The 14,269-nt window shown below is 33.4% G+C and overlaps 1 protein-coding gene and 1 long non-coding RNA gene across 2 annotated transcripts; both read right to left on the bottom strand.

Moving 5' to 3' along the window:
• Positions 1–1,417: 1,417 nt before the first annotated feature.
• Positions 1,418–4,128, bottom strand: LOC110691261. Its single transcript, XR_002505274.1, has 3 exons — positions 3,857–4,128; positions 3,656–3,705; positions 1,418–2,657 (listed from the first exon to the last, which is right to left on the bottom strand). It is a non-coding gene; the product is annotated as an uncharacterized LOC110691261 (long non-coding RNA).
• Positions 4,129–4,901: 773 nt separating this feature from the next.
• LOC110691260 (THO complex subunit 4D-like) lies at positions 4,902–13,192 on the bottom strand. Its single transcript, XM_021868186.1, has 7 exons — positions 13,050–13,192; positions 11,581–11,839; positions 10,620–10,763; positions 10,470–10,538; positions 9,690–9,877; positions 8,073–8,123; positions 4,902–5,664 (listed from the first exon to the last, which is right to left on the bottom strand). Exons 2-7 carry the CDS (start codon positions 11,785–11,787, stop codon positions 5,478–5,480), a joined length of 846 nt encoding a protein of 281 aa, XP_021723878.1. The 5' UTR covers positions 11,788–11,839; positions 13,050–13,192; the 3' UTR covers positions 4,902–5,477.
• Between the last annotated feature and the right edge of the window lie 1,077 nt (positions 13,193–14,269).

Raw genomic sequence — 14,269 nt, 5'->3', positions numbered from 1 at the left:
GGAAATAAAACCGAGTTTTACGATATTTATTAAAAGTTATGATTAAGTTTGTATATAATGAAATGTTAGAAGTATATATAGTGATAATAAAATTCAATACAACAATTTTATCTTAAAAAAATCTATTCTAGAATCGTTTATTTAGCATCATATGTCTGACACAATAATACATATTTGTTGCCTATATAGTGCGACACTCAGCGAAAAACTAAAATGATAAGTGTCGTTGTCTCGTAACCTGATTGCGAGACCGACTTTATTTATTAGTGATATAATATTAGATTTTAAATATGTGCGGAACATTTATGTAGAAAACAAACGTGGTATTACGAATTACTCGATGTTAATAAATAGCGAATAAAGTCAATATAAAATTATTTCATCAACTCGACCAAAACCATAGAATAATAAACGAGCAATACATTAATTCGCGTAATATCTTGTTGTGTAGCGTGACTATGTCTATAATAAACGTCATTGGTGTCCAAAACTCACCAACCATCGATATAATTTGATGAGAAGTGGTAAATTAAGCATATGTTTAGACTTTAATATTAGCCGTCTGATTAATCATTTTTATGATTAATTAATATTGCTAACTAAATCCAACGATGGTAACTGTTTCGAACATATGGCAACTGACGAAGTTACAAAAGGTAAACCTATAGAAGTTGTTTTAAATATAGGTGAATTTATAGCACTTGGCATATTGTTTGTTTTTTAATGAGCAACTAGTATTCAACCCGTGCGATGCACGGGTTAAATTTGTATTGAATTATTATTGAAAGAGTAAAATGTGATAATATTACAACACCAAATTATAGTGATAGAAGTTAATACAAAAGTTAAGCACAAATTGTGAATTTAATGTTGCCTATCTATGCACAACTTATTTCATTCTACAACATTCAATGACCTGTAAACAAAAAAAAAACAAAAAAAAAAATCAATGACCTATAGTGATGATGAGTAACAATATACTAATGTACTATACATACAAATTCAATACATATATGTGCTGTTGAAAAACCAACCTTAGTTCATGTACCATATCAATTTGATTATGCCAAGTGTAGTGATTAAAACTTAAAGATTAAAACTTGTATGATATAAAAGGATTTGAAATATTTATGCCTTTAGGTTGAATAAAATTATTTTTCAAATTTGTATACAAATATATAAAAGGAAAAATTACTTTAAATAATACCACCTTTCACCCGTCCGCTAAACAAGTCGATCTTTTGATTATCTCCAAATAATACCACCTTTGGGGGGTGTCCGCTTTAAACAAGTCATGACCTGTTGTTGACTTGATTAATAGGTATATGGGACACAAGTCAATGTTTAATTGGGTTAAAAAAATTTATTTTGTTTTTTATTTAATATTTTATTTTTTAATAGGTAATAATATTAATTATTATTATTATTATTATTGTAAAAAAAAAAAAAATAACTCCAAGGATGGGTTTTTGGTGGTTTTGCGGGGAATGAGGGTTATGGGGAAGGGGAGTTCGGTGGTTCAGGCCTGCGCCGAGGAAGGGTGAAGGGAAACCGGTGGTCAGCCACCGGAGTAGCAGCCCACAACGCTAGCCAGAACATTTCCGGTCGAAGCACGAGCCCACGACGCCGCCATCCAGAACGTTCTCGGTCAGCGCACGACGTCTTCGGCAACTTCAACCACTAATGTTGTTGCTGCTACCCTTCCCCGAAAAAGCCCTTAATCTGAAGGTGGTGGTCGCGGCCAGGCCGAAAACCCACCACGACCACCGTCTGCCTTTATCGTTGCAACAATTGCACGACCACCTACCGGAACTCAAAGTTTGAAAACCGTGCAACAGTTGCACGATTTTCCAGCGATTCCTCGATCGCTCGCCGGAAACTACTCGCTGCCTTACTTCGTCGCCGGGGGAAAAGTAATCCGGATGAAGTGGCCGGCGCCAGGGGCTGGGAGAGAAAGGAGCGCCGGTGGTGGCTGGTGGATGGTGGAGGAGTTTTTTTTTTAAAGAAAATTTTAAAAAATATTTTAATTGTTAATTAACCATAATTAAAGTTGTTGTTAATAGTTAATTACATTGTTAAACGAATTTATTAAAAAGAAAAAAAAAATTAACCGGTTATTCAGGTTATAGGTAAAATGACTTGTTTAAAACGGACACCCCCCAAAGGTGGTATTATTTAGAGATAATCAAAAGGTTGACTTGTTTTTAGCGGACGGGTGAAAGGTGATATTATTTAAAGCAATTTTTCCTATGTAAAATTCAATAGGTTTACATGTACAAGCTATAGGAACTAAGAATGACAATATTCTCGATCACCTCCCAAACTATTCCATGATCAGGATTCTCCAAACCTTTTGCAATTCATCTCTAACTTTCTGCAACTAAAATTCACTAGCAATTATTAATGATCGTAAAACTATATAAAACATGCTAACTTTCAACATAATTTCTCCTTGTGATTATTCTCATCATAACCTTTACATCATAATTCAATTACTTGTAATCTACACGACCAATTAGTTACATTCTCTTCATCGAACTTAAAAGTCAAAATTTGGAGTATAAGATTAAAACTAAAAGTCATATACTCACCACGACAGCGACTTCCTTGTCCCGTAAATCTTCCAGATTGGCCAAGAAAGACTTATCAACAGTTTTCTGAAACAACAAGCAAATACTTAGCCAATACACGAATGAGGCAATATGACTATGCATATAAAAGTTTCATATGAGTAAACTAAATATTCTGTAAATTGATTAAATTTATATCATCATATTTTTGAAACTTACATGTTGAGAAAGTCGACATCCTAAACAATTATTAATACAATCCACTAAACGTTTAGCATGTCCATATCCAAAAATACAAAATACTAAGTGCACAAGAGAAATGAATACAAACCAAATAAGCTGACCAATTTTTCATCCCATTCATTAAAATATTTCTGTATAAAATGATTTTAATAGAAATATTCATTAAAGTATTTCTTAAAAAAAATAAAACCATCAAATAATATTACTCTTTATGTCACCCACAAAAAAAAAAAAAAAAAAAAAAAAAAAAAAAAAAAAAAAAAAACAGAGAAAGAGAGAGAAAAAGTTTAAATCAAAGAACAAAATCAAAGAACGAACAACATTATTCATGATGGAAGATATCAAATGAACTAAAACTTTCCATCATCCCTACAATTAAATAAATTTGGATAGCAACCAAGCTTCATAAACATTTACTAACCACATATGTTCAATCCTTTTAATACTGTAAAGATAAAATGATTTTTTTTTTTTTTTTAAAAAAACACATATGATCGAAAGAAATTCAACCTTAATCACATATATATATGCAACACTTAGAAGAAATCGGGCAATATAGAAATTGAAAAGAAACATGCAAGACAATATGTTCTCATAAATATGTTAAGTATTTTTTTAAAAAAATAAATTAAAGGAAAAAAAACAACAGTTGAATCAAAATAATGGAATACCTTTACAAATAAAATAATTGATTGATCCCAATCGGGGAAGAGAAATAGTAATCTAACACATATTTAATAAAGATTTGAAAAGAAAAAAGAAAAAGAGAAAAAGAGAAAAAAAAAAAAAAAAAAAAAAAAAAAAACTAAAATTGAATTGGGGAAGAAAAATAAATTCATTACCAATTAATGAAAACAGAAACTTTGCCGGGCAAAATCCATGTATCATAGCCCTGCACCCAAAAACATCATTTTAAGAATTGTCATCAACACCATCAACATTCAACACCATTATCAGAAAAGGAATTGAAATGTTCGGACAAAATTAAAACACAAAAATTGACAAATTTTGAGGAATTAAGGGGAAGAAAAATTACAACTAACCTTGTAAAATCAGACAGGTCGTTAGGAGAGAGAAAGAGGATTGATCGGGCAGCAGTGACGTATTTTATGTTTTTAGGAAAGCAGTGAAGAATTTGGAATCAATTTAGGATGTAGGAACTGAAGGAGAATAGTGTCGCTTGAGAAGAAGAAATTGAATGAAGTGTTAGTTTTTTTTTTTTTGGAAAATTAATGTGGCTCTTTAGATTTTATTTATGAATATTGAATGGAGAAACAGAAAGGAAATAGCGTTGTTTTAGAATCCTAAAAACTTAAAAAAAAAAAAAAATAAAAAAAAAAAAAAAAAAAAGGTGTTGTTTTAGAATCCTAAAGACTTAAAAAAAATAAAAAAATAAAAAAACTAAACAGAGAATGAAACTGAAGCGTTGTGTGAAATTTTTTTTGGATAAATCAAGAAAAAAAAAAATCAGGAAAACAAGAAGTTGGAAATTTAGGATAAATTAAGAAAAAAAATCAGAAAAATAGGAAGTAGACAAATGTCTTTCCAACTTTCTGTTTTAAAATATTAGTATTGATTTGGAAAGTTTGAAGTGGATGGCATGTTGCATGTCGGCATGTGAGATTGTGAGACTACTAAGACCTAGTATCAACACTCATAGTCTTTACAACGAAGCACAATACAATGTGCATACAAATATACAATGTGCAATTGTTTAACGAAAACATAAGACAGAATTTTTATCCGAAATAAGATCTGTAAAAGTTAAAATACTTTGAGGGAAGAAATTTATATAAAACCTCCGTTTTATATTATTTATAACAATTTGACATAAATATGAGTAATAAATATTTAATCATTGCAAATAATATAGAACGGCAATAGTAGACTGATTTAAAGTTATCATCTTTATCCCATCTCACAGTAAAGTGTAGGCCAGTGTGGCGTTTATCCGCAAAAACATACTCACCTACATATGCACGTTATTTGTTTCGAGTGTTGCACATTTTTCTATTAACAATTAGGTTTGGCTTTGCCAGCAAATACTTTATTTAAATTTATTTTTAGGTTTTTGGGCAAGGATTGAACTTGAACAGCAAAATAAAGATTGAACAATAATGAAAATGAGCAAAAACACTTTTATACTTACGAGAGCTACAATTGTCCTAAAAATTCTACATTAGGTTACTCTAATCTAAAGACATCGATAACTACTATCAAACGAGAATCTGTAAAATCCATTCTCCGACTGATTTTGCATTGATTGCTACTCTGCCATAAGAAAGTGGAGCATGTCATTAACCCAATGAGCAGGTCACCAAGAAGACATCAAGTTTCGATGGAAAGACAATGCAGTTGTCGAAGCTTTTCCCCGACACCTAATTCTTCCGTCTTCTCCAGAAGGATAACCCATGAGCAGCAGATAAGGAAACAGTAAAAAAAAAAAAAAAAAAAAATAATAATGAAAACATAGAACTACTAATAGAGTTATAAAAAGAGATGCTAAATCAGATCTGTTCAAACAATTAAAACTCAAGTGCAGCAAAAAGCCAAAAAAGCCAGTTCCCATGCAAGCCACACATCCCAGAAACACAGAATTTAGTATCTGCACACAGCACACTGCAGTAAATCACACAACTCCAGTGTCAGTGATGATGCAACTTTCTAGGAGATCTGCATCCCTTCAGCATGATAGGTCTCCAGCTCCTTGTCAAGATCCTCAGCAGATTTGTCTAAGTGCTTCTTTCCACGGCCCCGTCCTCTTCCCCGAGATTGACCACGGCCTGCACCTCGGGTTTGCGCTTGTGCACGTGCTGGGCCATTTCTAAATCCACCTCTTGTTCTTTGTTGTCTACATGTGTCAGCAAAACACAATCAATAACAAAAACAAAATCAGAGCCACACATTTCAAACTCTCAGAACACACACTAGTTATACTAAGGCGACATCAACATGTTGATTACATCTAGCAACAACAGTTTATACACAAAAAGAACATATATATTCCGTGCATAAATTTGTACTGGCAGATACAAGAAGCATCCAACATGGCTTATTGAGAAGTACCCAATCAATTAAACCAACAGATCAAGTGACATTTGACGAAAACCGTAAACAGCAAAAAATTAGAAAAACGAACTAAATTATCAATAAAGCAAAGTATATAAGGAATATTAAACTACTTCCTGAATATATGAATATATTTATAAAAACAAATGCAGCTACTAAGAAGCAACAAGTGAAAACTACAAGGGGCGGGGCGGAGGGATTTACACAAATAAAAGGAGTTGACATGAATGCAATGTCGATTGGATTTATCTACTTATGGTTCAAGAGACTGCTCTGTCATATGACATGGAACTATCTAGGACAAAATGTGGCATGGTGACATTGAGAAAGGGGTCAGATGTTATTGATAGTACCCTCGTACTACAACTTGTTAGTGACAAAATGCCCTTGCGATTTGAAATTTACCCTAGGTATACACAATTTTAAATTTATTGAGTACCCAACTGAATTTTAATGGGGGGAGGGGGGAATGTTAATGTTTGGGAAATTCATGAAAAGTACTCTCGTACCTTTTGACTCCTACCATTGGAAGATTGGACCACATAATGCAACTGTAATACAAGAAGTGTGCTCAAAAATAAATTGGTAGAGAATGTAATATTTATTCTTCTATTTTTTACTTAATACATTGTGCAAGTGAGAGCACAAAAATAAAAGTCAAAAGTACAATGGTACCATTTGTTACGAAATACTCGATCTATTTAAAATTTTAAATTAACCGTCAAAATATCCATCCAATCTAATCGACACACTTTCTATCAAGGCATGAAGTATTTTATTATTTCTCTTCCAACTACCAAAGTTAGGATCTCAGCATCTAACATCCGCTATCATTCAACTAAAAAAATCATCCACCATCCATCACATTTTTTTTATATTAAACATAATAGATAAGGCAGAAAATCATCACATAAAACTCTCCACAAAGGTATGTGACAATTAATTAGAGAGACAAAGTTTGTATAGCAACACAAGAAGTCAAAAGCACAAGGGTATCACATGCAATAAAAAAGAATTGTGAACAACTATAAAAGTCAAAAGTATGAGAAAACTATCAAGTAGAGCCAATGCATTCAAAACCATATTCGATTTGAAAAAAATCAAAACATCCAAAATTTCAAATCTAATAACCAGATATCAAATCCAAAGATCCAATCAACCTTTTTTTTAATGCTGAAGTTACTCATTTAATTTTCTAAAGTTCACACATTAATTCTTTTTTTTTTCCTTATGCTAAAAAAAGGGGAGGAAAGAGAAAGTGAGGGACATTCAACTAATTTGGATGACAAGGGAAGGAAATTTGCAGATCCATTTTCATTCTCCTCTTAAAAAAACAAATCACTCCATTGTTGAAATGATTAGGTAGGAAAATGAAAGCCCACACTTTTCCCCTCCCCTCACAACCTCTCTATTCCTCTTTTTCCCACCCCTCCTTTTTCTCCACAATTGCTAACCAAATAAATTGCAAGTTAAGAATTGACATAAAGGCAAGATTATTATCTCGCTTAATTATACAGCAACCAAACTATTCGACATTGAACTTCAACAATATATACTCCCTCCGTCCCATTTTACTTGCCCCATTTGACCTAAAAAACACACATTTTAAGTCAAATGGGGCAACTAAAATGGGACGGAGGTAGTATATCATTAAAGACTCTTACATAATAAATTCAACAACACATTCATATGATTTTTAAAGCAATGTTTACTAATATTTGTTGAAGCTAATTCTCATAAGATAAGGGCATCTTGGAAAATTAAATACAAGAGTTTATTGGACGAAAGACCAGCCTGTAGTACTATTAATAAATATAGGAGTGGGCTTTGCAGAATAGATGACAACTATCAATCTGCTTTTTGCTTAGCCACCAAAAAGAGAATTTTATATAAAAGAGAAGTCGGACAGCTAAAATGATCATAAATTTCCTAGTTAAACACTAAAATGTATGAGCACTAGCACCCTCAGTTCACAAAAAATGGAGAGGTGGAAACAAAAACGGTTTTTAGTACGTAGGGCTATTAACTTTCCTCCCTTCCTTGATCCATAACCTTGTCTGCAAGGTATTGGATAATAGATATGATAGTAAGTCCAGCCAAACAATCACAATATGTTGGCCAGAGATATCACTAGAACAAAAGAATCAAACAATTCAAAGCTATCAAAGCGCCAAAAACAGAAAAACTCACCCAAAACCACGATTTGTCTGAGCCGATGAAGCTGTACGGCCACCTCTTTGCCTGCATGAGATATAAGAAGATTATAGAAATCAAATGATGTAAATATATACAGAGCACCCAAGGGTGGGAGGGGGTGGGGAATGAACAGCTGCAAATGAGAAAACATTAGCAACATTCATTCACCTTCACAAGTATAAGAAACCAAAATGCACACACATTGCACCAATATTCCACACGAAAAGGATATCACATCTACGTCATCATCATCATTTGCTATCGGGAATATATCAGTATCGTGCAATGTTTCAAATGGATGATATGCGACCCATGCCTCAAACCCTTCTCAAAACAAACTCATCATCTCCTCTTTATTCTGTCCTCTACATAAAAAAAAATTCAACTGATCTTGCATTCAATCTAATCTCTCAACCCATCACTAAAATCCACTTTCCACTCATAACATGTTGCCATAGTACATATAAAATATTTGATACTAAACTTTATGTCCATTCTGAGCATAATAAACAATGAACTATAGCCACGTAAATTGTCGCTTTTATGCAACCAAATGCCCCAGATGGAATGTTATCTGTTTGTACGTCTTTAAATTGATGTTGAGCGGATTATTTTTGTTTTTTGGGCAGTTATGTTGGTGATTATAAGAGGAAATTTGGCAATTTAATTGTTAGCGATTCTGGTGTGCAAATCCACCACTTTCACTTTATTTCATTTTTCACGAACCTCTTGTACTAACTTACCCCTCTTAACCCACAATATTTACACATTTCCGCCAACTCTCTTTTACTTTATCTACCTTTTTTCTTACAACGCATCTTTTAACACTGTCTACTTTATCCACTTTTCCTTACTCCCACCCACAATATCAGCACTCTCCCCCCCCCCTCCCTCGCCAATTGCCTTAATTTTTTTGGAAACAGCATATTTAGAGAGCTTTATGAAACATAGATAGTATATGGCAGCAAAGAAGCACATATAAATTAAATCCATCCTAAAAAGAAGACTCGTACTTGTAGTAACCCACAAAAATCCTATCACGCAACTATTTACTATATAGGGCAAAGTCTTCCATAAGCTTCAAGTCCCAAGTGTTTAACAGTTCCTACTATGACTCCTAGTCCAACTATTCTTGATCCTTCCTCTTCTCCTGTGGCAACCATGCAAGGAGAGTCTCAAAACATCTCCTTATTAGAGCATCAGTTTGCCTTATTCATATACACCCAAACTAATCTTGTTTCTCACACATTACAGTAGATAAAGTGACCTATGTTATTAATTTGTTTCATTCCACAACCTATCTTCTTATACAAAACAGCCATATTTAAGACATTCCTCTAATCTAGGTTTTCCATAACATGCAAGTATCTTATAGTATGGTCACACTGTTGTATGTTGTATAATGTTAATCCAAATTATGATTAAGACACAACATAGCAATGACTGATATTACAAAATAATAATTTCAAATTTCATGTGTGATTCAGCACAAGGCAGGTGACTGTGCAAGAGATACTATGTCATCATGAAAACAAACTAATCAGATAGACAAGATAACTGCTGAGAGACACAGAAGATATAAATATATGAGCTCTAGACATAGGAACATACGTCATAACTCTTCTTGATGCCTTTCCATTAGTGCCTCCTACGATGTTTACACGAGCAGACACAGGCCCTCCTGAGTTAGGGCTTGCAACTTCAATCCGCATAGGTCTTCCGTCAAGCTGAACATTGTTGTATCTCTTGTGGGCGGCAAAAGCATCACTCCTTTTTGCATAGACGACTTCAGCTGATCCCTGCAATTTAAATTCATCAGCAAAAGCTAGATCAGTATTCTAGGGTAAAACCCACACAAGCAACCAAGACACGAAAGAACTGCATCATGGTGTATGAGAAATAGCATATATTGATATCACAGTGAAGATAAAGCCTAAAGGAGCAAAAAATATTTAGGATGAGAATAATACGCCTAGTAAACAAGGTAAAGACTGAACTCTTGATTTCTGAATTAAAAACCAACAGGTTAAGATGCCATAAAACAAAATGAATTGACCAAGAACCACTTGATTGCTATCATATGATAAATAAAGTTAGAGATATGTATAGTTCTAATTGGATGCAATCATCTCTGCCTCTGACAAGAGATGAGGGGGGAAAAAAACATACTTAAAAATGAAACAATCACTGTGTCAAGAATCACCGAATTTCAACATCAGAGACAAGCAGAATAAAAATGAAACTGTTATGGGTAACCACAGAAAACATACTTAAACAGGTAAATTCTGAAGAACAAAAGAGGTATAGATAATGGTACAAAAGCCTAACACGCAAATTCCAATAAACTTGGCATCAAAAGGGAGAAAAACAAGGCAAAGATCATTGACTTACACTGGGTTGACCATTTTTGTCAAAGTGGATAGCATAACGTTTCAGCTCCCCGATCTCAGAAAAAAGCTCCTGATTCCAAGCTCAAATTTCAGGGCCAAAAGAAACCAGTCGCAATGTCTTTAATTGAAAATTAATGAAATCAGGCTGTACCCTTATATCATCATTGCTAACTGCACGGTCCAGATTTGTAATATGCAACTTTGTACCATTTTCCATAGCGGGTAGTCCAGCAGCTGCAAGGCTGTCTTCAAACAAATCTTGCTGCCATGGGAAGTTCTTGGTTCTGCGAAAAGACTGGCGATACCATTGGGAAACAGAACCCAGATGGAGGAAAAGTCGACGTCAGCATACTAGAAAAACAGCGAGTCGCCATTCTTGAGGTGTCAATGAGATATTTTCATATCATAAAATGTAAATGAAACAACTAATGATCAATCCAAATATATTGAAAGCCCAGATAAGCCACTGAGGAGACCAGACAAGCCATCATCATGACCAGAAGTAAGTGAATTCAAGATTAACAAAAGGGTGAGATGGAAAGTAGAAAGAAACTGTAGGAATAAAGCAATGTGTAACATCAGTAATAAGCTATAGAGATCTCTTTTCTGAAGTGAACTAATTTTGCTCAACAAAGGATGTCGAAGTAGGACAGCAACTTGCATAGAAGAATCCCAGACATAGCAAAATAGTTCACCATCCCACTTGGTCTATATACAAATCGGCAAAAGAGACAAAAAGATGGAAGCACTATCAAATATGAACTAATGATTGATCTGATTCAAATGGCTGACTAGCAACAATCCTCACTGACCATGATGATAGCAAGATTTAACAAGAGGCAGCAAAGGACTTCCAATATGAAAATCATCAGATGTCCCTCTGAACGATGTATAAAACTTTCCGGAAGAAATTACATGAACCATGATATGGAAACATTGGATAGCACTAATGATGCGCTGAATACATCAGAAGCCTTCTCCATATGTGAAATTAGGTTATGAGTCATTTCTTGTTTCAATTTCTATACTTAAAGATCACCATTCAGCACAGCTCCCTATACCACATGCCAGACTTAAAAAGAATGCATAAAACATCCGAAGTTTGGGCTTGCCTTGGCTATAGCGAAAGATGAAGGTCGAGTATTTACTCCAAGAGGACCCTGACGGCCTGCCCCTCTACCTATCCCTCTCATTCTTCCACCACTAACAGCTCCTCTAGCTGCACGCCCTCGAGGGGCACCACCTCGCCCTTTACCTCTGCCAGCACTTTTCTTGCTCTTTATGATATCATCCAAAGACATATCCAAAGCCTTATCCATAAGGACAAATATTTAAGAGAAACAGATGCTTCCTCAAGTGGGGTGATTAAATCTGAAAATCCACGAAAAAAGAAACTTAGTAAACTTATAGTACATATGAATTGTCATAAAGCCCATTCATTACTAAATAATATGAATAGTTATAAATCCCATTTATAAGTCTGAATCGCATAAGAATGATAATATCCACAATCAATTACAACAGAACATTAACTGCATTACAAACCATGTCCTGGTCAAATTCTCAAAAAGTCACATAAACCTGGGAGACAACATTGATTTATCATACAGCAGAGAAATACTATAATGCATACAGCCAGCACGGACCACATTCTTCATAATTCTAGCAAGGGAAACAGAAAGCACATAATTTGCATCGATAGATGAGATTTACGTAGCTGTGACTATTTAGTACACAGTAGCTCAGAACGATATTTATCCAAATTACTTGTACAGTTTTACATTAACAACTCTAGCTCCCACCTCCCCAAATTCTGATCATCCTCTTCTCTTCCTTTTAAAAAACCAAAATTAACTCGAGGATGTTGTGTCCTACCTACAGCTTTTACTCCTTGATTTTTTTGTAAAGCCCAAATCAAAAATCCAAGTTACTCAGTCCCAAATCAATAAAATAACGGAAATTAGTACACATCCCCTTATACTGTGTACAAAGTCACGACACCAAGCCCAAATCTTACTCTACTTGTCGCTCTATCTCCCTCTTTTCTGCTTGAACAAATGCATGTCCTTATCAATAGGTATGGTTATTGCTTTACTTTATTTAATTTTCCTAATTTCCAGAATCAAATTGAAAAAAAAGGCTTTTAAAAATTCAAATATACAATTATAAATTTAATTTTCATATACCATTAGAGGTACTATTTCAAATTTATGTTTAGATGAAACATAATAAATTAAAATAACCTAGTTGAAATAGCAGAATCTTCAGAAAAATTAACATATTAAGGAACAAGAAGATCCAATTGCACAGGATATATCAGATCTCAATTACACGGGATTCAAGAAAATTAAAAAATAAAAAAAAAACCTAAACCAAATCTGCTTCAACTTTAACATATAAAACCAAAATAACACACAAAATCAACCTAAAAAACACAAAACATCATCAAACACAGAAAATTAAACTCAAAAACAATAAATCAACCCTAAAAAAACAACAAAATCATAATTAAAAAAATTAAAAATAAAAAATCAATCAAAATTCAACGAGAAAACAAACAGCGAAAGAAACGAAACCCTACCACAGAATTAACGAAGCAAAACGAAAGTTGAACGTCGAGCGCAGCAAAGGTGGGCGACTTTCTCTCTCCTCTGGCCTCTGTGTTTATCTCTCTAAAACCTGGAGATTAATACGAAGTATGAGAATGAGATCTCTTAACGCGGAAGTTTCGCTTTTATTGCTCCTTTGGGTAATGGGCCAGCAATGTTAAGCTGTAAACCAACCCATTAAGAAATTTAAAGGTTTTCATATGGGTGGGCTGATCCGACCCTATATAAAAGCGGTGCTCTTCACTCTTCAACTATCCATATCCCCGCTGTCATTTACGTTGGTTTTCTTTTTAGCAAGGAAGAACAATTACATTACTCCTTTGGTTTCGTTATAATTGCAACAGCAGGGCTTGTAAAAAATTTAGGAATTTTATAAGTATTAAATTTAATGGTTAGTTGGAGAAATCTAGTATTGCATAAATAAGTAAGCATTTTTTTAGAGGATTCGGAGCGTCACGTAAGAAATATACTTATTTCGACCAATAAGAAGAAATATTTGTATTTTATTTTTGAATTAAAAAATTATGTCGCCACCTAAATAAAAGTAACGAATTAGATTTGATATATCTAAAATTTTAATGTCACGTAGATTATAATCCACGAATTAAATTATTTTAATGAAAAAAAATAAAGTAAAAATATAGGAAAAGATAAATTTATTAATTCAATACTACGAGTATAAGAAATCCAAAAAAAATATACTAAAAAATATTTAAATGATAAACGCTTATAATAAAGTTTGATACCTATCATTATAAGATAAATTCTGATAGTATTTATGATAAGATATACAAATTGTTCGTTAATTATAATTAACTTAAAATTTGTGACACCTACCATTATAAATTATAACACCCCCAAATCTCCCTCTACGTAAATACTATATTTATACGTATGAAATACCATAGAGATAGATTTGGGCGTATTATCGCCACGTGAAAACGTAAGGCTTACTTAACTATTAAAAATGGCAGTGGAAAATAACTGACTTTATTAATGTTATAATAACCATAATATATAGTTTGAAAATACTCTAAATAAAAACATGTCTGACTCATGAATGAGTAAATTCCTAACTAGGTGATCCCAATCCCAACTCAAGTATGTGCACGATCAACTCCACACCTAAAATCAAAACTGCTTACTAATAATGGTAAACAGGGCGAACCAAAACAAAAAGGAAAACGGATTA

This window comes from Chenopodium quinoa, unplaced genomic scaffold, assembly GCF_001683475.1.
Source record: "Chenopodium quinoa cultivar QQ74 unplaced genomic scaffold, ASM168347v1, whole genome shotgun sequence".
Classification (NCBI taxonomy): domain Eukaryota; kingdom Viridiplantae; phylum Streptophyta; class Magnoliopsida; order Caryophyllales; family Amaranthaceae; genus Chenopodium; species Chenopodium quinoa.
This window is presented reverse-complemented; position numbering and strand designations above follow the sequence as displayed.

Coding starts and splice junctions, on each gene's coding strand:
- LOC110691260 (XM_021868186.1), bottom strand. CDS start 11,787: ATGGATAAGGCTTTGGATATGTCTTTGGATGATATCATAAAGAGCAAG. Junction 10,539..10,619: donor TTAGCAATGATGATATAAGG/GTACAGCCTGAT, acceptor GCTTGGAATCAG/GAGCTTTTTTCTGAGATCGG. Junction 8,124..9,689: donor GCATCAAGAAGAGTTATGAC/GTATGTTCCTAT, acceptor TATCTCATGCAG/GCAAAGAGGTGGCCGTACAG.